Source organism: Lepus europaeus, chromosome 1 (assembly GCF_033115175.1).
Source record: "Lepus europaeus isolate LE1 chromosome 1, mLepTim1.pri, whole genome shotgun sequence".
Lineage (NCBI taxonomy): Eukaryota > Metazoa > Chordata > Mammalia > Lagomorpha > Leporidae > Lepus > Lepus europaeus.
The window spans coordinates 108,291,951-108,318,981 of NC_084827.1; the positions used below are offsets into that span (position 1 = coordinate 108,291,951).

General features: G+C 39.5%; 1 protein-coding gene across 1 annotated transcript in view; it reads left to right on the forward strand.

Moving 5' to 3' along the window:
• The window catches only part of CSRNP3 (cysteine and serine rich nuclear protein 3), a 78,073-nt gene that overhangs the window by 42,502 nt on the left and 8,540 nt on the right, over positions 1–27,031 (forward strand). Inside the window, exon 2 of the mRNA XM_062200136.1 lies at positions 13,795–14,054. Coding sequence (XP_062056120.1) covers positions 13,795–14,054 — 260 coding nt within the window. The remainder of the gene's footprint in view (positions 1–13,794; positions 14,055–27,031) is intronic.

Consider the following 27,031-nt stretch of genomic DNA (forward strand, 5'->3'; position numbering starts at 1 on the left):
TATTCTTTATAGTTTTAATAATATTTAAGGTACTGTTTTCTTTAGATTCGCTCTGTGCTATACTGTCATGTAGAACTCCAATAAATATTGTTAGTTGGAGTTGCATGCTGAGAGAGAGAGAGAGAATTGCAGAAAGTGACTCTTTTTTCATGGGTATTTGAGAATATTCTTTAATAAAAGAATGACTGGATGATGCAGTAGGGAGAATATTTCAGATTCTTAGTCTATAAACTCCACACATTTGCTCCCCAAATAAACGTATGTCACATTTCTACAGTATGCCAGATACTATTCTAGCCAGTTGTGATACATGAGTAAATAAAACAAAAATCCTGTTGGGAGACACTCCTTCATGGATTTTGTGCAGTCCTACATATTTTTCTGGGGATACCAGGAATGCACCACCCTGACTCCTCATTAGCTGAGCCATTTCCCAGTGTTCTGTTTGTAGTAAGCCACCTTGAGAGATGAGGTCATGTCTGCCTCAGGAACAAATAACAGGCATGGCTGCTCACTGCTTGCTATAAAGCCATGGGTCACATTGTTCATTAGGCCTTTGGTGCGAAACAGACCTACTGTGTGTGTTGTGTCTGTTGCACATCTCCTACAATGGCCCTGTAGAAACATTTTGCCAATACTGCTTACTGAGCTTCACATAGTATTTTGTCTTTGACCCAAGAGCCTGTTGTCTTTTGCCCCCAGCTGTGAACACATTAATAGGATAATTTTCTAGTTTTAGAGGTAAGATCAATCCCAGACATGACAAATCCCTGCCCCATGCAACTTATATATTCCAGGCCACATTATTTCATTTTTGTCATTTCAAAAAAAGTTTTACTTATTTATTTGTTTGTTTGTTTTATTAGGAAGGCAAAGTTACAGAGAATGAGAGACACAGAGAGACAGTGATCTGCCATCTGCTGTTTCACTCCCTAAATGGCCACAATGGCTGGGGCTGGGCCAGGAGACAAGAGGTTCACCTGGGTCTCCCACGTGAGTCCAGCACTTAGGCCAACCTCTGCTGCTTTCCCAGGTCTTTGGCAGGGAACAGGATCAGAAGTGAAGTGGCCAGGACTCCAACCAGTGCCCATATAGGATGCTAGCATTGTAGGCAGTGGCTTAACCTACTAAGCTACAATGCTGGCCCCATTTTTGTCATTCTCTTATGTTTCAGAAAAACTCTAAGTTCTCCTTGCTTATTTCTCTAGCCCTTGTCTCAGGGTCTCATCAAACAGGACATTTCCTTAAGTCTCATCACCACTCACCACTACTAAGAAAAAGAAAAATGACCTGCCTTAGAACATGGCTATATATCAGAAAATTCCATAAGAAATTATTAAGTCTTAAGCAAAATAATTTTTTTACAGGACAGTCACTGCTTTGAGGCACAGCTAACAATTTAAATACTCAGGGGCAAAAACATTCTGTAGATCCATCACTAATGGACTGCTACAGGCAGAAAGTTCAGTAACGCTTTTTGCTGGAGGTCAACACCAATTAGTGAGACATTATCAGCAGGATTTCTCTTTCAAAATCATTTTATAATATTCAGGTACCTCTTCTCCCTACCGGCTTCCTGCATTTTAGAGATAGGGTTACAAGCTCATTATTGATGGGTTGTTTAGAGATTTATTAGAGTGCCAGGGTTGCTTTGCTATATCTTCTGATATGTAAAATATAGCATATTTCAAATGGTTTCTAGTGCAAAAGTTATGTGTGCCCTCCAGCCTTGAGAGCAATGTGTCCTCTCTTCAAAATATATTTTTAAAAAATCATCCCAGGAAAATAGGTAAAGTAACTACAAATTACTGAGGAAAAAAGACATGTTGATCATGAAGCTTCAGGGGAAAACTGCCAAATGTCATCTTATCTGAAATAAGAAAATATCTTTAGGAGATTTAAATGCCTCCTGATTTAGCCCATTGTTGAATTATGCATTGATTTAGTTTAATTAAACATCACTTATCAAGTGAGTGCTAGGGCCCAGCACTGTGTTGTATCCTGTGGGCTCCACAGTGAGCTAAAGGCATGCCTTGTCCCCTAAGTGCTGAGTAGTGGAAGAGAAAAATAAAACTCACTTATATCTCTATCATCAGTACCAAGGCAGGAAAACTTTGGAAATGTGGAGCAAGAGCACTTATCTCATCCCCTGGGTTCTGTGCAAGGCTTTCGGGAGGTGACATTTGAGCCAAATCCCAATTTTATTTTTCTACTCACTGTCAGGCAATAATTCTGTGCCAGACGCTGGGCTCAAACAGTTCCCTGGCTCATAGTTTGGAGAAGTGTTAGACACTGACTTAGTCCATCTGGGCTACTGTGAGAACATCCCATAAACTGAGTGCCTTAGAAATAGCAGCAGTGTGCTTCTCACAGCTGTGGAGGCTCTGGAGTCTGGTTTATAAGGGCACTTGTTTCACTCATGAGGATGCCACGCTCATTACCTAATCGCCTCCCAGTGGCCTCACCTCCTAATGCCATAACCTGGAAGTGAGGAGCTCAACGTGCATTTTTTTTAAAAAAAAATTATTTAATTGAGAGAGGCAGAATTTCAGAGGATGAGACAGAGAGAGAGGTCTTCCATCCACTGGTTCACTCCACAAATGGCTGAAACAGCCAGAGCTGAAACTGTCCAAAGCCAGGAGCCAAGAGCGACTACAGGGTCTCCCACGTGGGTGCAGGGGCCCAAGCGCTTGGGTCATATTCCACTGCCTTCACAGGCCATTAGCAGGGAGCTGGATGAGAAGTGGAGCACCCTGGACTCCGATATGGGATACTAGTGCCGGAGGTCAAGACAACCTACTACGCCACACACCAGCCCCTCAACATGGATTTTTGAAGGACACAAACGTTCAAGTGGTAGCAGGCACCTGCTCAGTCAAAAATGTTGGATATTTATAGAAAGATTATTGGATTTTTCTTTTTCTTTCATTTGTAACCTTCTTAGATCATTCATTGATATTCAGGAGAAAGAAACTAGCCCAGTAAGCCCCACAGCCCCTCTCCTGGCTGCCCTTCATCGCTCTTTTCTCTTTTTTCTTTTCTTATTTTATTTTTTTTTCCTTTCTTTCCTTTTCTTTTCTTTTCTTTTCTCCACCTTTCTTTTTTTTTAATAGCAGATGTTTAACATGCATTATACTGCCGTTGTTCAGCAGGGAAATGGGCAAATGTTATAAACAATAGATGTTCAGCTCCCAACTCTGCAATTGAACCACTTTCCTAAATTCAGAATTTCTAACATGTAAAGTCAGTAAAACAGCATGGATTTATTGCCTCCTTTTTTATATTTTTAGCAATTTAGATTTTAGCAGGGGATAAGTATAGAAAAAGCTTTTTTTTTTTAAGACTTAATGATAATATAAATAAAGTCATACTTCCAGATTTCATCCTTCCTGGCAGAGTTCAAAGTTCAGCTGCATGGCGTTTGACCCAGTCTTGCTCTGCAGAATAACTTCCAAGAGACTCAGAAGAGATTTACGGCTTTGTTGCTGTTGAGGACTTGTTTTCTTGTTGTTTTTAAGTGATGTTCTAACCTGGATTTTCATGATGTATTAGGCTTGACAGGGCTATGTTGTTGGGCCAGATGAAATACTGTTTGGGAAGTCACTGAGCAGGTGGAAAATGCTATTTAATCCTTCTTACAGGCCAGATTCATGGTAGTATTGAGAAAATGTAAAAAGCAGCAAAACAGGTTAGGAGAGCTGAAGAATAGCAAATGTCTCCTTGTGTCGTTGTGTGAGAACTCTTTGTGTAGTTTTATTTTGTATTGAGATATTTCCATGTCCCCAGAATACTTTTCCAGTGGTGGTAATGAATTGTATTGCCCTCTTGGTTGTAGCAGTGTGGATGTTCTGCTGAGGAGCCATATGGTTCCCATTTATTTTACTGTGTCTTTGACATCAGCAGAATTGCTGAGACAGCAGAGGAAAGTGCTTACACTTTGGACTTCTGCCAGAGGTGCGATCATTTATGTTGATTAGAGACTACCTTTTTTCCCAATAAGAAATGATATGATCTTAAGCTATTATCCATGTTGAGATTTTACTAAAACTAGAATATTGGTTTATATATTTTGGAAATAATTGTTACTTTAGTGGCAGTGCAATTTGCTTTTTAAGTATGAAGTTTTGGTGTTTAATTGCACATATGAGAGATTGCAGAAGCAAGCTGGGAAGTAGAAGGTACTTATTTTAGCACTGGTAATAAAGGAACGCACTTTTTATTTGGTTTAACGGCACCGCCAAGATAGTACTCTGCATATGTAATGCTTTCCATCTGTGATTCATAAGGTGTTTTACAAAGGTAATTATTTCTTATAATATTCCTGTGAGGTAGATAAACATAATTCTGAAAATACTAAAGGAGAAATAGAAATGTACGTGGTTATTAATATAATTTAAATAATGGACCCTAGCAAGTATTAGAATTCAGATTTTTAATTGATTATATTATTTGACAAACTATTTTCCAGATGTCAGGAGAGGAAATATTTTCTCTCATTCATTAGAAATGTGGCATGCTGAAAATGAAGAAGCATCCTTTTGGAAGGAGAAGACAAATAGACACTTCAATAATATATGTTCCATTCGTAAATGTTAACTTTGGCTCTGTGGAAGTCTTAAAGAGCCCCTGGAAACTTGTAATGTGATCTAAAGAAATATAGATTGTGCAAAATGAGAGAGGAGTCAGTGACATTGGTCAAAATTCTGTAGGATGATTCTTACCAGCGATAATGTCAGGTGCTTTGCTGAGTATAGAGATAATACAGGAAAAGAAATTTCCCAGTTTTTGGTCTGCTTTGGGCAGAGCTGAACAGAATGCAGTACCTAGACTTGGCAAAATATTTTAATATTATATTATGCTTCAAATATTTTGCTCAAGGATTTTAATGTATAAACTTTATTTTAGTGATACATCTTGTAAAGACACAATTGAGCCAGAAGGGAAGCTGCATATGTCAAATGTAGAAACAGAATGCCAGAATTCATGATGCCTAATAGCATAGACTGATGCAAAGGGAAAATCAAATATGTAAACTGGGATGGAGTGAGTGCTGTGGCCTAGCAGTTAAGCTGTCCCAGGGGACCCCTGCATCCCATCACAGAGTACCAGGGTTTGAGTCCCATCTCTGATTCTGATCCAACTGCCTGCTAATGGATACATCGAGAGGCAGCAGATGATGACTCAACTACTTGGCTCCCTGTCACCCATGTGGGAGACCCAAAAGGAGTTCTGGGATCCTGGCTTCGGGTTGGCCCAGCCCTGGTTGTGGCAGGCATTTGAGGCATGCACCAGCAGATGTAGGATCTCTCTCTCTCTCTCTGTCTCTCTGTTTCTCTGTCTCTCTCTCTCACACACACACACTTCCTGTGTCACTGTGCCTTTCAAATATGTGAAAATACATAAATAAAAATTGTAAAATAAACAAATTAGATGAAGATTAGTAGATACTCAGTGGTACAATTTTTGTCTGTAATTAATCTAAACTTGCTTTAGTTTAATAATTCCCCAAAAAGTAAAGCATTTTAATGTTCAGCCATTCTGCAGTCACATTTTCAGTGGGATGTCAATTCTATGTAAAGGAGAGGGTCAGTCCTGTAAATCACATATAAAGCACTTAATTTCTTTTATTTCTGCTCTCTTAAGTTCACGATTTTTTGCTTTAAAAAGTTTGTCTATTTGTTTATTTATTTATTTATTACTTTTGTCCTAAAATAGAACAAAATGTTAACTAGTTTTTTTGTTTGTTTGTTTCTTTGGATTATTCACAAGAATTAGAGTAGTAAAGCAGGCATCTTTAGTAAATAGAAATGTGTGGATGAAAAATAGCTAGTTCTGAAAAGTGATCACCTTTTTTGAGTTAATTTAAATGATTTATGGCATCCAGTCCGGAAAGGCAAAGTTTGCATTTAATTTTTATATGAAGCTTTGGGAATTTATATCAAAATCTTGGGCAGTAAACTTTTTTTTTTTCCCCAGAAGGGAATTTCAAGTAGCTGGTAGTCTGTTGAACCACGCCTGTAAAGTCAAATTCAGCTTGCGCAGTGCTGCTGACCAGTCTGGGCTGTGCCTGCTAGGCGGGAGGGAGCTGTTCTCCATGCAGGTCTCAGACTTGCTTATGAGGGTGTAGCTGACAGACTGAATGGATGACGACGTGACATGCATGTTCATGATCCAAAACAAAGCTGTAGTCATCTCCCCTCCAGGGTCATCTTTTCCATATGATTTCTGCTCTTGCTGTTTTGTTCTTGTTGTTTACATGCATATGTAGTATTTGTACATAGCTTGATAAAATACTTTGTGTAGTGTTATATGAAGGAATTTGTTTTTGTTTTTCTGTTGTTTTTGATAAACTAGTGACGCATGGAAGATTCTCATCTTTAATTATTTCACTCAGAAACTGCAATCCACAAAGGACTGTATTAGTCTCATGGGTAATCCAATGTGAATATTTTCAGTTTAATATTCAAATGGAAAATACTGTGGCTAAATGGTTAAATTTCCTAATCTTGTCTGTGAATTGTGAACCTAGATTACCTCAACTAGAGAACTGAAATCAAAGTGACTATTTCTTACATGTATTTATCATATTTTTAGAGATTTTGTTGTTGTTGTTGTTGAAAGGTAGAGTGACAAAGAGGTAGACACAGAGAGAGAAAATCTTCCATGTGTTGTTTCATTCCCCAGATGCCCACAACAGGCAAGAAGGTTAGGCTAAAGCAGGAACCAGAAACTCCATTTGGGTGGCAGGAACCAAAATCCTTAGGCCATCATCTTCCTCCCAGGTGCATTAGCAGGAACCTCCTTCAGAAGCACAGAGAAGCTGGGACATGAATTAGGCACCTGGCATGGGAAGCAGGTGTCCCAGGTGGCAGATTATCATATTTTCTACAGTCTTGCTGCTTCACTAGTATATAAATTAGTAGGTTGGTTTGAGATGGGGAAGGTTGGCATTCAGGGGCTGAGGAGACAGATGCACTAAAATTTTTAAAGTATTTAGAGCTATCGTTGATATTATAGGGAACCAAACACATCTGTCAGAAAATAGTCTTGGATTTAAACTCATGCGCATCACTTAAGTAGGAGCTACTTTTTTCTTGATTTTTTATTTTTAAATGCTCTGTCATATGGGCCCAGTTTAAAAAAAAAAAGCTTCTGATTCACTGTCCATTTGGTGGATCTGATCCTTTCTCAACATGTACTGCCTCTGTCTCAGTGCAGATTTTCTTAGAAAGGCAAAGAACTTCTACTCCAAAACATGGATAGGTAATAAACAGTTGCTTATATTTTGCCCAGTATTTGGGGCAGTATCTTTCTTTTATTTATGATTGCTTATAAATTGATCATTTATTTATGATTGCTTTTATTGTATGATTTTATACTTTTCATAACTGAATATAAAATTATATAATACTGATTTGGCCATTATGCATAAATCAGTTGAAATTATACCCTGAACATTATTTGGATTTTGTTTATGATTAAAAAGAGAATATTCCCAATAACTACTTATTTTCCTTTTGCCTTTTATTCAGCCATACCTGAGATAGTGCCTTAGCATAAGTCTTTTGGAGTTTCCTCTACCGAAATGGTATATGACTGCTCTACACTTCTTACTTGAACAAAATGACTTGAAAGAGATGACTAGGGAAAGGATATCAAGAAACCTGAGAATGTGACTCAGAGGAATCAAAGGAGACAAGGGAATGAGGAAAGATTGCTGTTGACATAAAACTATGCCTTTTAAAGGAATTAATCCTGTGATTTTTGGCTGCTAGAGTCATTTTCACTTCATCTTGTGAGTAAGACTTGAGACCATGTGAATGACCGTCCTGATCAAGAAAGACCAACCTTGACGATCACATCAGTTTAGAGAAGACCATAGAAAATGTGCTGAAGTCATTTCCAAAAGTTAAATTAACCTTAATAGCATTGACCATTGAAAATTGATTTTCTGGCTGGCGCTATGGCTCACTAGGCTAATCCTCCACCTAGCGGTGCCGGCACACCGGGTTCTAGTCCCGGTCGGGGTGCCAGATTCTGTCCTGGTTGCTCCTCTTTCAGGTCAGCTCTCTTCTATGGCCCGGGGAGTGCAGTGGAGGATGGCCCAAGTGCTTGGGCCCTGCACCCCATGGGAGACCAGGAAAAGCACCTGGCTCCTGCTTCGGATCAGCGCAGTGCACCGGCTGCAGCACGCCGGCCACGGCGGCCATTGGAGGGTGAACCAACGGCAAAGGAAGACCTTTCTCTTTGTCTCTCTCTCTCACTGTCCACTCTGCCTTTCAAAAATAAAAAAATAAAATAAAATAAATAAATAAAATTAAAAATTAAAAAAAGAAAATTGATTTTGTATCAAAAAGTGAGAAACAACACAACACATACTTTCAGTCAGAGCCTCTAGTTAATTTGGACTTCATAGTTTAAAAGCATAAATTTTTATAGCTCAGAATTTACCAAGAAAAGTAAGTTAATTTCAACAATCTAACTTGATCCCACTAAATTTCCCCAAATCAATGAAAAATAAACTCAAAGTATAGAATAGCTGATTACCTGACATTTTTCTTTTACTCGTAGTGTGTAGGAAAGAGAAATGGATTATTATTGATCCAAACAGAGGAATTAGTATTTTCCACAATTCTCCCTTTGTTTGACATAAACCTGGATCATGAACTTTCAAACTCCATGCCAAATTCAGTGCCAAAAAAAATAACTGTTTGCTACTTTCTGTGTTCCTAGCTACAGCAGGGCTTAGCTCATAACACTGAAAAGAAAAAGTGTGTCTAAAGGAGACGAGCAGCTCACTGCACAGCATTGGCTCTAAAGTGGTTGCTCCGTGGTGGAACTGCTGTCCAGAACCTAGTGTTCAGGTTGAGAGGCCCAGACGGGAGACTGTCACCATGCATTCAGAACCCACCACACACTGATGGAATGACATTCACAAAGGGCTAAAGTGTAAATCAGAAAGTAACTTGATTATTTGCAGTAAGAAACAAAATTGACAAGTCAGCCAGATAATCATATAGGCTTGAAGGTATATTCCAACTCTTATGAACACATTAGTTTGTAAAAGTAGAAATGAAGCGATGTGAGCTGAGTTTTCTTAGAAAATTAACATGACCAGTTAATATGATTCCACTTTGATATACTCATCCCCTTTATGGGATCAGAATATCCAGAATATTGATCTGATCAGAACACTTGCTCTCCTAGATGCTACTGGAAGTATACCATATAATTCTTAGTTTTTGGTTTCCATTTTTAATCTACTGTGTTCCTGAATTCTTTCACTATATATTTATAGTAAAAGTTATTTTATTTATCCACATTTTTGTCTTGGCATTGTGAATTAGTCATTGTGTGTTCTCTTCTCCATAATTTTTTTGAAGATGTATTTTTATTTATTTGAAAGGTAGAGCTACAGAGAGAGAGGGAGAGAGACAGAGATCTTCCATTCACTGATTCACTCCCCAAATGGCCACAGCTTCCAGGGTTGGGCCAGGCTGAAGCCAGGAGCCTGGAATTCCATCCAGTTCTCCTACATGAGCACAAGGGCCCAAGCACTTAAGCCATATTCTACTGCTTTCCCAGGCACATTAGCAACAAGCTGGATTGGAAGTGGAGCAGCCAGGACTTGAACCAGTGCTCATGTGAGGTGCCAGCGTTGCAGGTGTGGCTTAACCCACTGTGCCACATATTAGCCCCTCTATTCATTTTCAAGGCAATTTTAGAATGGATAGCTTCAGGAAATAGCTAATGTCAGTCACTCTGTGATGTTTATTCACATACAAAGATCATATCTCTACAATCTATGATCATGTTTCTGTAACACAGATATGACCCATGTGCTGACCATCCTGGTCTTCCTAGGAGTTGTGTCCTGGACTGTCTATATGTCTATTATTCTTGCATTCAAACATTCATTTCAGGGATACTCACAGTGGAAGGGATGAAAGAAAAGGAGCTGAAAGACCCTACACAATTGGTATGGAGCGTGAGAACAGACTAATCATTTTTCAAAGTAGTAATGAAAGATACACCCTCCTCTCTCTTTTTCATGCTTTGACCTCAAAGGAGTAAAGCCAACTCTAAACTCTGTAGAGATACAAAGTAGAGTTCAATCCTTCTGCAAAGGGCACAATTACTAGGTAGGTCTAGGCGGAGGTTTTAGGATTCCCCCAGGCAGATGTGCTGAGTGTATTTATCTGCTCTTTCCAGGCTTGAGGAACACAGACTATTTTGTCCTGACTTCATTTTGTGATGTTAGTCAAATTGCGGCCCAGAGGCAAGAGCTAGTTCATAATGGTCCATTCTCGTGTTCTGATGCAACCATCAGAAAAGGGATGTGGGTAACTTCTAGGTTCAGGAAAGTCACACTTGAAATGTCCTTCATTCAGGAGATCATGTAGTATTTCAAAGCCTTTCTTTTAAATATATTCCATAGGCTTTTGGATCACTGTCTTTTTATATCACACATATGCTAAAATGAGCATAAGAACATGTTTGAGGTAGAAACCTTAGGAGATCAGAGGAAGCACCATTCCTAGCATGATGACAATGTTAGCCCCACCAAGGGCACAGCTGCAGGGCCCCTATTCTCTGCCTCAATTGTTATTGAAGCCTTAGGAAATTATCTCTGAACTTTAACTTTGGTGAAAGGATCATTTCCAGGAAAGTATAATGCCATAGATTCTCCCAGAGGGATGAAGAAGTCTTATAATATGAAACTACAAATATAGATCTATATAAATTATTTGGATTATTTAGATATAGTGTCATTAAATCACTTAAAATAAGTAATAGAATTATCAGAGAAGTTTATATTAATTGATTTTAAAAGAATATATTAAAACTCTTTTCAAAATCTGGAAATTTGTAGCCTTGGAAGATAATGTGTTAAGGGCATCATTTTTATGGTATCAGAGCAGGAAAGATGAGACATCACCACCCAAAGGTTCTAGCATGCTATGAGGTAGTGATGGATGGGCTTGTCAGAACTGGTAGCACATTACTGGGCAGACTGTTGAATATTGCTTTCTATGGTGCTCTTTTACATTTTGACAAATTCTTCTCTGTTTTTAGATGATTTAAACATCCTGTTGTGAAGTAGATCAGAGCTTTTAAATCGCAGTGGAAAATTGTCTTTGTTGCCAGGAGTACAAGTGTGTTGCTGTGAATGTAAATGTAAATAAACGGAAAGATTACCTACGTGTTTGGAAGCATTTGCAATTTCTTCTAGAGAAGTAAAATGATGAAGCGGGAAAGTTGAAGTTTCGCCCTCATGTCATAATTCTCTTAATCATGAGTCTTCTGTGTCTGTTTCTCATCAAAGGAATGGAGGTCACAGGGATTACCATTCCATTTTTCACTAAAGGATCCCGAAAGTGCCAAGCACATAATAGAGCTTCATTCTATTTTATGGAGTAAATGAATCCATGAAATGAAATTAATCATATCAGCCTGTCTATATTTGGTTTGAATACTTTGGATGGGAATGAGACTAATGAACTTGAGCTCCCTTAAATAGAAATTCTTTGATAAGTCCAAATGATACCATAGTCACTTTTCCTTTGTTGCGTGAGTACAGCCTTCCAAATCAAATTCATTGTTGAAGTCAGCAAGAGTTGACATCTTCCAGAAATTGTGTGTTACTAATTTCAGCCTAGATCACCTGTCCTAGAATGGCTTGAGCTCTCCACTATGACATGGTAGTGAAAAGCCAGACCTCTGGGATAATGAATCCCAGTTTTACCACTCGTTGCATGACCTTGGCCATGCTAGTTAGCCTTTGGTAACTTTGGTAAAAATAGGAACATGGGGAATATCAATGCAAGAAGTTGTATGGAAATGAAATCATGTAACATTATTTTTCTGGTATGACATGTAGGAAGCACTTAATAAATATGCACTTGTACTTTTTTGTATCCATTGGTTTCTTAGTTCATTTTTTTTCTTTCTGTTTTTCTAGTAGAGCAGGTATATAAATTTCCTGGGGTTGCCATAGAAATACACCACAAACTAGGTGGGTTAGAACAAGAGAAATGTCTTCCTTCACAGTTCTGGAGACTAGAAAACCAAAATCAAAGTTTTGGCAGGGCCATGCTGCCTCTGATACCTGTAGGGAAGGATTCTGTTGATGTTGCTCCAGGAAGCCCTTGGCTTGGAGCAGCATAATTCCAGGCTCTCATCTGTCTTCATATGGTACTCTCCTTGGCTCTCGTCACATTGTATTCCTTCTATGCATGTCTGCATGCTGACTGAACCATTTTATAATGACGGTTCAGGCTTCAACATGCTCATATTTGGGAGTGGAGAGTTACAACTGAACTCATGATAGCATGATCCTAGGTCTTCCTCCTCAAATACATGTGACTTTCCTTACCCGATATGGAAGTATTGTATAATTCGGCACCAGATTGAGAGCTTTTAGTTTCCAGTTTAACTCTGCCACTAGATAGCTGTAACTAACAAAGCACCCAAACTCCCCAAGCTGAGTTACTTCAGTGTCAGATAAAAGGATCAGGCTGGACCGTGTGTACCGTGTCTTCCATCTCCAGAAGATTGTGTTTATAATGTGTGACTGTCTTTTTATTGACTATGATGTATATTTCAACTTCCTTGATGCTCTGGGTACCTTAATGTCCCGTGACTAGTAATAAAGATTTCTGAGCAGCATTGCATAAAAATAAGTAAGTATGGTAATGAAAATACAACTAGCTTGATTGAGTAATTCCAGAGTATTATACACATATCAAAGCATCATATTGTATACCATAAATATATATAATTTTATCTATCAATTAAAAACAAATAACTGTGGGGTCAGCACCGTGGCTCACTTGGCTAATCCTCCACCTGCAGCACCGGCATCTCATATGGGCGCCGGGTTCTAGTCCCAGCTGCTCTTCTTCCAGTCCAGCTCTCTGCTGTGGCACAGGAAGGCAGTGGAGGGTGGCCCAAGTGCTTGAGCACCCCTGCACCCACATGGGAGACCAGGAAGAAGCACCTAGCTGCTGGCTTCGGATCAGTGCAGCGCCGGGCATAGCAGCCATCTGGGGAGTAAACCAATGGAAGGAAGCTTTCTCTGTCTCTCTCTCTCTCTGTAACTCTACCTGTCAAATAAAAAAAAATGTTAAAAAATAAATAACTGTTATTCCATAAAATCTGTTCTCTTTATATTAACAAAATTAAAAAGAAATATTAAAAAGCATTCTGATATCTCTCATGGTATTTTCAATTGTCTCAATGAATACATGGATTATAACCCACAGTCTTCGAGTCTCTTAATTGAGGGTACTGGTTATTAAATAAGAATTTTGTTAGATTTGATTATTATTAAATTATCTAAATTAATGCCAAGGACCTTTCTGTGCATTTTTATCTTTCTGGAATTTTCCAAAATTCATAAATACATTTTTATGCCAACATCCTACATATACAAACAAGATCCAAAGGTATGAGGGCTTGTATTACATGTTATTTCTGATTATACTATGACACAACTTGTGTGAAAGTCATATATAAGACCAAAATTCAAAGGATTAAGGGAATGAGAATTTAAATTCTGCCACTGATGCACTGACTATTGGCAGCTTTCCTGAAGGTGTGCTGAGACTACCGTCATAGAAGTATTTCAATGTCTACTCCTCCACAGCTAGAAAAAAGGTTTAAAACACAAGTGAATAATCGTTTAAAATGCCAGTTTAACAGCCAGGCGACAACAATTGTAGAGCCTCCTGGCCAAAGATCACTAAGTGGCATTTTCCTGGCCTCATGTTCACTGAATTGTTTCTCTTTCAGCTTCCTCCATTCTCAAAAGGGAGAAGCGGCTGAGGACAAAGAATGTGCATTTTAGTTGCGTCACGGTGTACTACTTCACCAGGAGGCAAGGCTTCACGAGCGTGCCCAGTCAGGGTGGCAGCACCCTGGGGATGTCCAGCCGCCACAACAGCGTGCGCCAGTACACGCTTGGCGAATTTGCACGCGAGCAGGAGCGGCTGCACCGGGAGATGCTGAGAGAACACCTCAGGGAGGAGAAATTGAACTCTTTGAAACTAAAGGTAAAAATCATAAAAAAGAAAACTCGCTTTTTCTGAAACTCTCTATCTTTACAGCATTTTGATGAAGTCAATCATTGATATTTGCAGACCGAACTGGCCATTTTACATAACATACTGCCCCAATAAGTCCTTTTCTTTTTTAAAAGCAAAACATTATAGTGTCCCCACTGAAAGTGAAGTGAGAAACATACCTGACATTGCTTCCTCATTCCACACGTTTACTATTGAGTGTTATAAGATCATGCACCTGTGCCTGGGCCGGGGCTAGCAGGTGACCTAAAGTAGCTATGATCCCCTCTCTACAGGAACTTGCAGGTTAATAGGAAAGAAAAAGACCAACCAGGTTGTCAAAATAAATTCGTACCTTTGTTCAATGCTGTTGAGGACAGTAACAAGACGTAATGAGAGTGTGTAACTGGATGTTGATATGGCACAGGAGAACAGGGACACTTAAGGAAGAGAAGTGCAAACCTGGACCAAGACTGGCAAGGGTGTCAGGTATCAGTAAAACATGGCTGCACTGTGAGCTCACAAGGGCGTATGCAGCTGGAACAAGGGTTTAGGAAGAGTGAAGTAGCACCAAGGAGACAAGGGTGGGCATTGTAAACTACCGCTGTGATAGCTTTTCCTCTTTATCCAACGCCACCCATAGGAGACGCCGGCATGGCAGGTGATGGCTTAACCTGTTACACCACAATGCTGGCCCCTCTTCTTGCTTTTTTATGATGGGTTTGCATGTAATTTAATTTACTAATAATTCTCAATTTTGCTTCTGAAATCCACACTCTGTCTTTTAACCTAGTACAAACAATTTTGTCCGTTATCCAGAGAAAAGTCATTCTCCAAATTCAAATATTAGTAGAACAATAGTAATGGATGCCAGTCACCAAGAGATTCTTATCTGACAGGTATTTTTTTTTAAATATTTATTTTAATCCTCACAAACACCCATTGGAAAAAGTTAACTAATATTTTAAAGATTTATTTATGGGTCTGGTGCTGTGGTGTATTGGGTAAAGCTGCTGTCTGCAGTGCCAGCATCCCATATGTGCCCTGGTTTGAGTCCTAGCTGCTCCACTTCTGGTCCAGCTCTCTGCTGCCGCGGACCGGCTCTCGCGTAGACACCAGACCCGAGGGAGAACGGGGGACGAAAGCACAGGAGGAACAGAAATCGGCTAGGGGAATGACAGACAGACACACACTTTTTGAGTATGTTGTGGCTGCAGTTGTCTGCCTGCAGTTGTCTGTCTGCAGTTTATTGACGGGAAAACCAGAGTTTATATAGGGAAGCTTACATTGCTGAAGACAAAAGAAATTCCAAGATTACAAAAACTTGTTAAGGCTAATGGGGTTACATGATTAACTTTACAAGAGACACAGGGAGACATTGTGGTGATGATTCGCAGTCCTACTTTTAAGAAAAGGTAAAGGTCAGGTTACTAGTTAACCTCTCATTAGGAGAACCTGGGACAGGGGAGTTATCAGATGGTGGTGCTTGTTAGCCTAAGTCCATATATCACCTATGTAAGATTGAGTGTAGCTTTCTCATCCCCATGCTGCTTAAACTTGATAACCCAGAACCTAAATCACACCTCAGCTCTCTAAAGCTAACACCTCAGCTCCCTTTGTTTTATCTTGTCTAGGGTGTGCTGTTTTTTGTCAGTGTTTAATGCCTCCTCGTAAATTGCCCTAATGACTGGTGGGCCAAAGTCTAAAGTGTTTTTTGTTGATTTTTGTGAAATGCTTATTGGCACTACTTGACTCCTTTGTTTCTAATCATGGTGCACTTGTCCTAACGCACTACGTGGCATAACTACTAAATACAAAATCACTATTAATGTTGAGGCACATTGCCTTATTAACCAGCAGTAATTAGGCCTTTCACTTCTCGTTACGTGCGTGAGCCGAGAACCTTTACGACCCTGGGCTTCACAGAAGCCGCCGAGGCCACACCCCACAGGGTTCTCGCCTCGTCCCTGCAGCTGTGAACTCCTGACGCAACAAAAGTTTGCTACGCGGGTGTCACAACAGCTGTGGGTCCAGCACTCTGCTATGGCCTGGGAAAGTAGAAGATGATCCAAGTCCTTGGGCCACTGCACCCATGTGGTCCATTATAGCTGACCAGCATCACAAGCTCCTGGCTCATGGCTTCAGATCGGCCCAGCTCTGGCCATTGCAAACAGTTGGGGAGTGAACCAGTGGATGAAAAAGTTTCTCTCTCTCTCTCTCTCTGCCTCTGCCTCTGCCTCTGCCTCTGCCTCTCTGTAACTCTGACTTTCAAGTAAATAAATAAATCTTAAAAAAAAAAGTCAACTGTGGATAAGGAATATATACTTTAAAAAAATTATTTATTGGCCAGCGCCGTGGCTCACTAGGCTAATCCTCTGCCTGCAGCACCAGCACCCCAGGTTCTAGTCCCGGTTGGGGCGCCGGATTCTGTCCCAGTTGCTCCTCTTTCAGTCCAGCTCTCTGCTGTGGCCCGGGAGTGCAGTGGAGGATGGCCCAGGTACTTGGGCCCTGCACCTGCATGGGAGACCAGGAGGAAGCACCTGGCTCCTGGCTTCGGATCAGCGCAGCGCGCCGGCCGCAACATGCCGGCCATAGGCGGCCATTTGGAGAGTGAATCAACAGAAGGAAGACTTTCTCTCTGTCTCTCTCTCTCTCTCTGTCTAACTCTGCCTGTCAAAAAATATATTTATTTATTTGAGAGACAGAGTTACAGGCAGAGAGATGGAGAGACAGAGAAGTGTTCCACCTGCTGGTTCACTCCACAAATGTCCAAAATGGCCAGAGTGGGCCAATCCGAAGCCAGGAGCCAGGAGCTTCTTTCAGATCTCCCACATGGGTTCAGGGGCTAAAGGACTCAGGCCATCTTCCACTGCCTTCCCAGGCACATTAGCAGCAAGCTGGATCAGAAGTGGAGCAGCTGGGACTGGAACTGACACTGATATGGGATGCTGGCTCTGCAGGCAGTGACCTCAGGTTAAATTATTATTATTATTATTATTATTATTTTTGGACAGGCAGAGTTAGACAGTGAGAGAGAGAGAGACAGAGAGAAAGGTCTTCCTTTTTCCGTTGGTTCACCCCCCAAGTAGCCGCCACGGCCAGCGCGTTGCAGCCGGAGCTCTATGCCGATCCGAAGCCAGGAGCCAGGCGCCTCCTTCTGGTCTCCCATGCAGGTGCAGGGCCCAAGCACCTGGGCCATCCTCCACTGCCTTCCCGGGCCACAGCAGAGAGCTGGACTGAAAGAGGAGCAACCGGGACAGAATCTGGCACCCTGACTGGGACTAGAACCCAGGGTGCCGGCGCCACAGGTGGAGGGTTAGCCTAGTGAGCCGTGGAGCCGGCCAGGTTAAATTATTAAAATATGTCTACAACTGAGGAAAAAGGCACAAAGATGTTAAATAACTGCCTCACTTAAAGAAAAAAACAATTACTTCCTATTCTTTCCATTGATTGAACCCTACAGGTATTGGAAAAGACAATCTTTGTACCTATAGGGATTTATCCTTTGCTGAGGTTTGATAGTGTGTGCAGAGGTTTGTAACAGCTAGGAGACTGTAATGCCATCTGAGCACAAAAAGATTTACTGTGGTGAACTTTGAGTCACATCAGGTATGTGGTGAATGTTAGCACAGAAACCACAAACCCACAGCAACCTTCCTTATCGCACAGGATCTGTTTTGATGGGGGTGATTTGTATCCTGTTCCATCCACACTGCTTTGTTTTAACAGGCTGAACAAGAAAGGAAACGAACTGAAAGTGCGTTCATGTCTGCTACTGATTCATTTTTTACAACTGTGCTTAAGGTTGGAAGCTGAAAAGCAATCATCTGAGTTGATGTAATATCTCAGTGTGTTTTGTATAAGTGGAAGCTTATAGTTTTCCCCTTTGGTAAAGATAAAAACAAAAGGCATTTGATGATCATCATTACTTCCAAATGGATAGAAAGCTAAAGGGTAATGGGTTCTGAGGTGATCAAACCCTGTCTTCACTGTAGTAAAAGTATTAAGGATTGCTAACGTGAAGTTAAGGATCACAGCAATGGGTGGTGGGCATTGCGGTGCTGTGGGTTAAGCTGCTGCTTTGGATGCCTACATCCTTTATCGGAGTGCGTGATTCAAGTCCCAGATACTCTGCATTTCCAATCCAACTTCTTGCTAATATCTCTGGGAGGCAGTGGGTGATGACCTAAGTGCTCGAGTTCCTGTCACTCACTTGGGAGACCCAGATGGAGTTCAGGGCTCCTGGCTTCACCTTGTTCCAACCCTGGCTATTGAGAGCATTTGGAGAGCAAACCAGTGGGTAGAAGATTCTCTCTCTCTTTTTCTCTCTCTCTCCCCCTTCTCTACCTTCTCTGCCTTTCAAATAAGTTAATTAATCTCTTTAAAAACAGATCACAGCAATGTGGACCCGTTTTATAAAGTTAATTTATAAAATTAATTAATGAATTAGTGATGAAATCTCCTTGGGGCAAAGGGGATGTGTTAACTGCAATTCCTGTGGCATTATTAACTTTTCTGATTTTAAAAATATCATTGACTATACCTGCCTAGTGTTGGTTATCTAAAATCTAAAGTGAACTACCCCAAACATTAGCTATCCAAAACTTTCACTGATACTTGAAATTTCTCTGTCAATATGAGATTTGTTTTGAATTATAAATACCTTTGGAGTAAGTTTCAAAATAACTATAGATAAGTAAATTCCATTACTTTGGCTTGGGCAGCAAGAGGGTCACTGGCACCAAAGAGGAGCCAAAAGAGAGAAGCAGTGATTGCTAAGGACAAGCATTGCCTTCCTTCCTTCCTTGATTTTGCCTGAATTCGTCCTCTCTGAGCAGCAATGACTTGCCTATTGATTCAGGACAGAGGGAAGGCAGCATCTGACAGTTTTCCTGAGCCTTCATTATGGGGAGCAAGGAAAGCTCCTTGGGCAATTCCCTGGACTGGTACTGGATAGTTTTCCTTCTACTTCTTTGAAAGCCAGCATCCTGAGAAGAGTAGGGAGAAGTTTCTCTTACCCTGTGCCTCTGTGTCTTTCCAGGGTGTTTCTGATGAGTTCCAAAAAGAGAAGCCTTGTATACTATGGCATCTCCCCCAGGAGGACTTTCATAGAAAAGTATGAGCAAAAAGCAATATACATAGACATATTTGTGGGTGTTTTCTTATATTAAACTTTTCAGAAACAAACTAAGAGTAGAAATTTAGGTGTTGATGATAAAATTGCTTTTTATTTAGGAATTCATTTCCTTGACTTACTGGTTAGGCTTCTCATAATATAGGATACAATTGGATTTGTAGAACAAACATAATTCCATTTGAGAAGGTTCACGTGTGCCTTTGGTAGTGTTGGTATTTCAAACACTGTCTATTAACGACTAATAGAGAAAGCTGATTGAATAAAATGTATGCCTCTGGAATAAATAACTAGCTTTGTGTTTCTAAATTACACCCCATGGTTCTTTTTCTCTGTCAAGACCATTCAAACATGTCACACTCTTTAGTCATCAATGGACTCATCTTAATACTATATCCTTTCCAAATTAAGTGCTCAGATATCATCTTCACCCCAATTGTTGAACAATCTCATTATTCTTTATTCCTATAACATGAATCTATAAATGAATTAAGCAGCCATTTGTATGTTCCAAAGAACATTGGTGTTCTACTTGCCTATAAGTTCTATCATACTGGAATCTACTACTTTGTTCTAGGCAATTTAGTTTATCTTTCACAGCTTAGATTTGACTTTTTCTCAATGTTTTTTCAACCAAGTGTTCTTTTCCTTTCTGAGATAGAGGTTCTGTCTCCACTCTGATTACCATTGCCAGTCACTATCTGAAATTATGCACTAGTCTCAATTTCTCAGTCATGATTCTTGAGTAATGCTTAGTTGTTTGCTTTTCTTTCCAAATTAAAAACAAAGCCGAAAGGTATTTTTTAAATGATTAACCTTAAAATTTTTGTTCATATCTCATTCACCCTAAATATCAGAATTATGGCTATGCTTCATTTAGTAAGCTACCCATGCAATATTATAACTCTCTCCTTCACCTCCAGCTCTGCCATTTGTATCTCTTCAAAAATCTTGTGATTCTCCTTCCAGGTAAAAAACTTAAATATTTGGATTTGTTTGTAACTACTTCTCCATACTATATTTGTTTGTTCCATGTGTCAGAACTGCTGGTCATGATATTTTTGAGCTCCACTTAACCCCACAAAGCTTTTCTGTTAGTTGTGTGGAGACTACTGCAGAGCAAAGTCAGAGTCAGAGCTTTCAGAATGTATCCCTAAATGGAAACCTGTCATCAACGCCCACAGGAAGACTTTGGTGTGCCAAACACCTGCACTGCCACAAACAAAACCTAGCTCAACAAAAATACAGAAAATATTCCTAACCAAAATAATGGAGACTTATAAGGTGGGCTTCAGCCCCAGGCATGTGCAACACATTTAAATATATGTTCTTTCAAATTATTACTAGTATTTAAGTTGAAGTGGAACAGTCAAATCCTTACACTTTTCCCATGCAAGAAACATTGATCTTTTAAATCAGGGAAGTCAACTACAATGATTCACTGATTAAAATGTCCGGGGGTGGGGGGCGGCATTGGAGGGGCTTCCCACAGGTATACCAGAGCCATCTTGCTTAAGTTGCCCAATGAAGTGAATTGTGTACATCACAATAAAACTTGACAAACATGACAGATTAGACCTTTTTTATTTCAAAAATATCAATTGTTAAATATTTGCTGGCATTCAGCTGGATACATCTGGCATATTAGCTGCCACAGATAGATGCAATGTAACTCTAAGCCAGCAGGAAGGATAAAGAAACTTAGATGTTTATGTGTCTGATACAAGGTACTTGCAGAAGACTGTGGAAAATAGAATTAAAATTTGTTTAATGTGGTGTCAAAAATTCTGGAATTTATACTTTTTTTCATAATACACATTTTCTATGAATTTTTAAAATTTCCTCATATTTTGTTATCCTTTCTGAAGACATTTGTGGACTCACTGTGATTTCATGTTACTGAAATTCTTATAGCTTAACAAAACACCCAAACATTGCTTGTTCTTCAAGGGCATAGTCAAATTGGTTCCAAATTGCCACCTGCAATTAACAGCTAATGAGCTGGAGAATTATACGCCAAGATTTGGCTGAATATCAAAGTAATATGAATGTTTGCCTTGAGTTTGCCCAAGGCTTTAAGGATGAGGTCATTAGTCCAATTCATACTGCAAAGCCAGGAATTCTTTTAATTAAACATATATCCTATACTTGCCAGCCAATAATTACACATCTCTGGTGACCCAGAATACAATGCTTTTTCAAGTAGCACATTCCATGTATGCAACTTCAATTGTTAGAGAGCTCTCCCTTATATTGAGCAACCTGCTGCCACCCAATGCCACCTTTTGACCCAAATACTGCCCTTCCTTGTCTTACAAATTCCAGGTGATTGAAAGCATTGTTGATGGACATGCAAGTATTTCAAGATAGCTTATTGGATCTGTGTGTTTCAGTTCTATAGGATTAAGCATCCCTAATTCTTTCCACTAGTCCTGCTACAGAATAGTTTTCTGGGACTTTTTTTTGCCCTGGTTTCTTTCCTCTAGATACAATGCTATTTATTTTATTTTTTAAAAATATTTTATTTGTTCATTTAAGAGGTAGAGTTACAGACAGAGAGAGGGAGAGACAGAGAGAAAGGTCTTCCATCCATTGGTTCACTCCCCAAATGGCCACAACAGCAGGAGCTGAGCTGATTCGAAACCAGGAGCAGGAGCTTCTTCTGGATTTCCCACGTGGGTGCAGGGGTCCAAACACTTGGGTCATCTTCCACTACTTTCCAAGGCCATAAGCAGAAAGCTGGATTGGAAGAGGAGCAGTCGGGACAGGAGCCGGTGCCCATATGGAATGTCAATGCCACAGGCGGAGGCTTAGCCTACTGTACCACTGCATGATCCCTACAATGCTGTTTATTAATGTCCACCACATCATATGGTAATTGAGCTGGACCTGGTATTCCAGGTCAGGAAAGTGTTACCTTACCCTTTCCCAAATTGTAGATGCTCTTCCCTATGGGTATGCACTATGGCTCCATGGTATTTTGGACCTTGCTCCACTTATCTGTTCTTATGAAGACAGTAGTAAGTAAAAAAAAAAAAAAAAAAAAAAAAGCAAGCAAACAAACATGCAAGCAAAATGCACACAAACAAATAAAACATAAGTCTTTTAAGCCAAGTCAGCAATGATGTAAATCAAAATATTAAAATATCTCTAGGGCATCTCTTTAATGGTAGATATGGCCAATAGTTACATTTAATTTTATTAAACATAATATCATCACCTGCATGTATAATGAGCCTGCCTTGTATGTCCTCAGCAGCGGTGTGAATTTTTTTTAAGGATTTTACTTATTTATTTGAGAGGTAGAGTTACAGACAGTGAGAGGGAGAGACAGAGAGAAAGGTCTTCCATCCACTGGTTCATTCCCCAAATGGCCGCAATGGCCTGAGCTGCGCTGATCTGAAGCCAGGAGCCATGAGCCAGGAACTTCTTCCAGGTCTCCCATGCGGGTGCAGGGGCTCAAGCACTTGGGCCATCTTCTACTGCTTCCCAGACCATAGCAGAGAGCTGGGTTGGAAGAGGAGCAGCCTGGACTAGAACCAGCACCCATATGGGATGCCAGCACTGCAGAGAGGGGATTAACCCACTGCACCACAGCGCCTTCCCCAAGAGGTCTGAATTTAAAACTGCACATCATAAGAGAGTGCCAGGTTCAGAATGTGCTCTCAAAGAAGTGAGTCTCAAGAAGAATAGGAGCACCCACTGAGAATCATTGCCCAGGTGGGCACTGCTGCCACATCCCTCATTCATGGCCTCGTTGGAGGTACAAAAGGAATCGAGTAACTCTGTCCCGAGAGATATTTTCTCTGTCTCCATGTATCCAACCATACCCTAATTAACTAGATTCATCTGAAGAACATAAGAAATTCTCTGAGAACCTAAGAATAGGTCTTCTTGGGACTGGAATACTGGTGTTTCACTTCTGTTGCATGGAATGTGTGGTCAGGACTAGGACAGATGGCCCAGAAGGCAGGACTCTGTGCACCTGATTCCCACTTGTATCTTTTCTGTGTGGAGCCCTTGCATGGAGTTTCATTTTGAACATGGACATTTTCTCTCTAGTGAACCTAAGCATTTGTCGAGTAATCACTGCTTTCTTTTATGTGTACTAAGACCATCTGTCTAAACAATTCTTCCCAGAATATTATTATCCAGAATTAGCTTTTTAAAAAAACACAATTCATTCTCACTTTAGTTATCTTTTAATCCCTTTCCTCATGTCTCTTCACAGATGTTGCACTAAACAATCATAACTTGAAACTTTTTATTGCTTTAAAGTATGAATTGTTTGGGCCTGCAGATTCTTACATAAGAACGGAGTAGTACTCTTTCACAATCTCCCCACCCTCACCTTTCTTTTTTGTTTGTTTGTTTTTGCTTTCAATACTTTCTAACATATCTGTTTTCTGGTTTCTGATTTGAAAGATGATTTCTTGAAAGAGACTATGAGATTAGAATAGGAAGTAAATAATTCTGTCTTGTGTCTTTGTACCTTTACTTCCTTTTTATCTCTTATCCTGTCTTCCTCCCTGCTAGTCTATAGCTGGCACCTATACTTTGTCACACCTGCCATACTACATCAGATTTATTATGTGATCGTCTCCACTGCTGGCTGAAAGCTTCTTAAATGGCAGAATCGTTGTACATCTATAAACCCCAATTCCAAATACAGTGCCTTGAACTATGCCATAGTGATTAAGAATATTCATTCACTTATTTTGCAAATATTTATTTGCTAAATACTTACTTAAATATTTATTTTATAGAAATATTTAATTCCATATTATTCTAAGCATATTTACTTAAAAATTACTGTAGAGATACCATGTCATCATGGTATACCAAGACAGACATGGTCTATGCTCTCAACATGTTCACAGTGTGATGGGGAGACATACGTGGAAACAAGCTCCAAAAGCAATATATTGACAAAATTAAACGTCAAACTAAGCTGACTAAATACAAGCCAGCATAAATGAGTTAAATGGATAAAATTAATAAATTAACACGTTAGTTGAACTAGCTCTTAACAGCATCTCCTGTTGGCATGCCCATTACAAAAGCTTCCTCCACAAGCCCACAAAATATGTACCCAAAAGGAAAGGAAATGCTAACTGTGGAGATACCATATTTTTGACTTGCTTTTGTTTTCTTCTTTTCTGAGCTCTTGTTCTCTGTGTCTGAATCATTTCCTTTATTTCTGAATGAGCTAATTATAAGGAAGCATGTGTACTGTTCTTTGGTCACCTATCCTATAGCACTGAGATTAGCTCTTGGAGTGTGGCTGCAACCTTTTCCTTTTCATTTCCGCTTCTATATAATTTTTCCACTATTACCCTAAAGATTTTTAATCCAAGCCAGTTTTGCAAGCCTGGCGCATGCTTTGGAGTCAAATGACCCTGTGTTGATTCTCAGTAACATCACTAATTAGCTATTTAGCTAGACTTTGGCAAATTACTTTATCTAAACTCCAGTATTCTCAACTACAGAAAATACTTACTTCATGAGATTCTTGCACAAATTAGGTGAGATAATTATATAAAGTATGGGACTCAATGTCTAGTATTCGATATATGGTAGCTTGGGTCATTTTCAACATCATCATCTTAAGCATAATAGGCAGTAATCAGAGTTTGTGGAATTGAATTAGTTTTCTACATTCCTATTTCCATTCTCATTTTCACATGTGTTAATAATGTTAGAATGATCAGGAGACTGTATTGCTAAGTGTCCTTGTTAACTGCTGAAAACATTTTCATTTTTGTTTTATTTTCCATTTTAGTCCAATATTTTAGTATTGTTTCCCTATCATAATTATTTATATTGAATTAGTTATGTATCAGGCACTTAATGACACCAAAAATTTCCTTTTGGTGAAATTGATAGTGAAATTCATCAGCATGATATGGAGGAATAAAAGATGGAATGATGATTTTCATCTCAGCCCCTTATATTTGTCACCAAGCTTATGCCCTACCCCTCAAGTGTGTTTAGATAGACAAAATGCTGTATTCTGTTAGACTTTGGGAATTGTTTACTAGTACTTGCCAGAGAATACAAATTTGCAAAATTAAGATGTTTCAAATTTTTTTAGAATAGTTACAAGGTTTTATTTGTGCAATGATTCCAGACAAGTTTACATAATGCCTCAAGACCTAAGTCCTAGCGTAAGTTCCATAATAGGAACAAAGCAAGCATAAACATGCAAGCATACACAGATCTTGACCTTGAAATTCTTACAGTACAATATAGATAAATACATTCAAATATAGGATAAATTTCAGGTAAGATACTGACCATAAAGGAAAGCATATGTGAGGTCATTACACAACACCTTTAAGGTGGTTACGGTCAAGAGGGCTGTTTTCTGAAGGGCTGCTATTTATTTCCTTTTAGTTCTTTGCTTACGGACCAAGCCAAGGAATGATACCATGTATGTTCAAACATCTGGATAATTTGCTTGATAAATGAATCGTGCTCTATCCCACATCAGGCTGTTGAAACTTTTGTAGCTCATTCTGCAATGCCTTCTTACTCCACTGTTCATTGAATTGCTCCTCCATCTTCAGATTTAAGCTTCCAGCTAAAAGCCTTCCCTCCTCATCCCACCACTATCCCACCCGTGCATAGACACCCTTCCTACGTACTCGGAAATGTCCTTGATCGCCCTAAACTAGGAAATTCTTATGAACTGGATTGAAATTACTAGACTCTATCTCTATACTCCAATTCATGGAGATCAAGAATGTCTTTTACACCAGTGCACTTAGTGCCTAATACAATACAAGCATAGTAGATTATTTGATAAATATTAGATATATAAAAGCATATGTAACTTTCCTGGTTGTTAAGGGAACAATCTGTATAGTCAAATATCTAGAACCATGGTTTAGTGCATACCCTTGCTACTTAGCATCTTAGGAAAGTCCTGTGCCTCCGTTTCTTCATCAGTTAAACGGGTATACTAATAGTGTTTACCTCGTGAGAGTTTTGTTATGCTAAATGATCTAAAGAAGTAAAATGCTTTAAATGGAGCCCTACACATGGATTCAGAAACTGTTATTAATATTGTTATGTTTTCATAACTCTTTCTACCACCTCTTTCTTACCTCCACCTCCAGTTTCTCTCTTTCATACATACATACACAGAAACAAAAGCAAGACTGTGGGTCAGGATTATTTGATAGTATCCTGAAACAATAGTTTTGGCAAACTTTGAGCTTTTAGCAAGATAATATATTTTTGAAGATCAGTAAACTAGAAATGGTCCAAATTCTCAACTGAAAATGTCTACTTTAAACGAGAGCATTCATTTGAATTACTGCATGCTGTTTTATAAATGGAAGAGCTCCTTAAACACATTGTGTTTAAGTCTGCTAGGTTCCCAGCATTGTGCTAGTCATCATAGAAAACTTTCTGACCTTTGAGAGATACTGAGAAAAGCAGACTGAAACAGGAGTCAGGGAATTCTGTAGGTACGTTGTGAAGGGGTCACAATTAATCTGAGATGCATTAATGCATAAAATGGTAGGCTGCATTTGATGTGCTAAGATCTGAAAATTGTAGTCATGGTGCTCTAAAAATTCTCAAGTTTTTAAATATTTGGCAAAATCTTTTGTTGACTCAGATTTCATGTATTATCTCATAGCATCTTTTTAAATAAAAATCAAACCCTATTGATATAAAGTGAAGATTTTATTGTCATTGTACTGTTATAAATTGTGTAAGATAGCATAAATATGACAGAACACTGAGAGTAAGTGGGAAGGAATTACTAGAGTGGATCATGCTGACAGAGTCCTGGGTGTTCTGTATGTGCCATCAAGTCAAAATC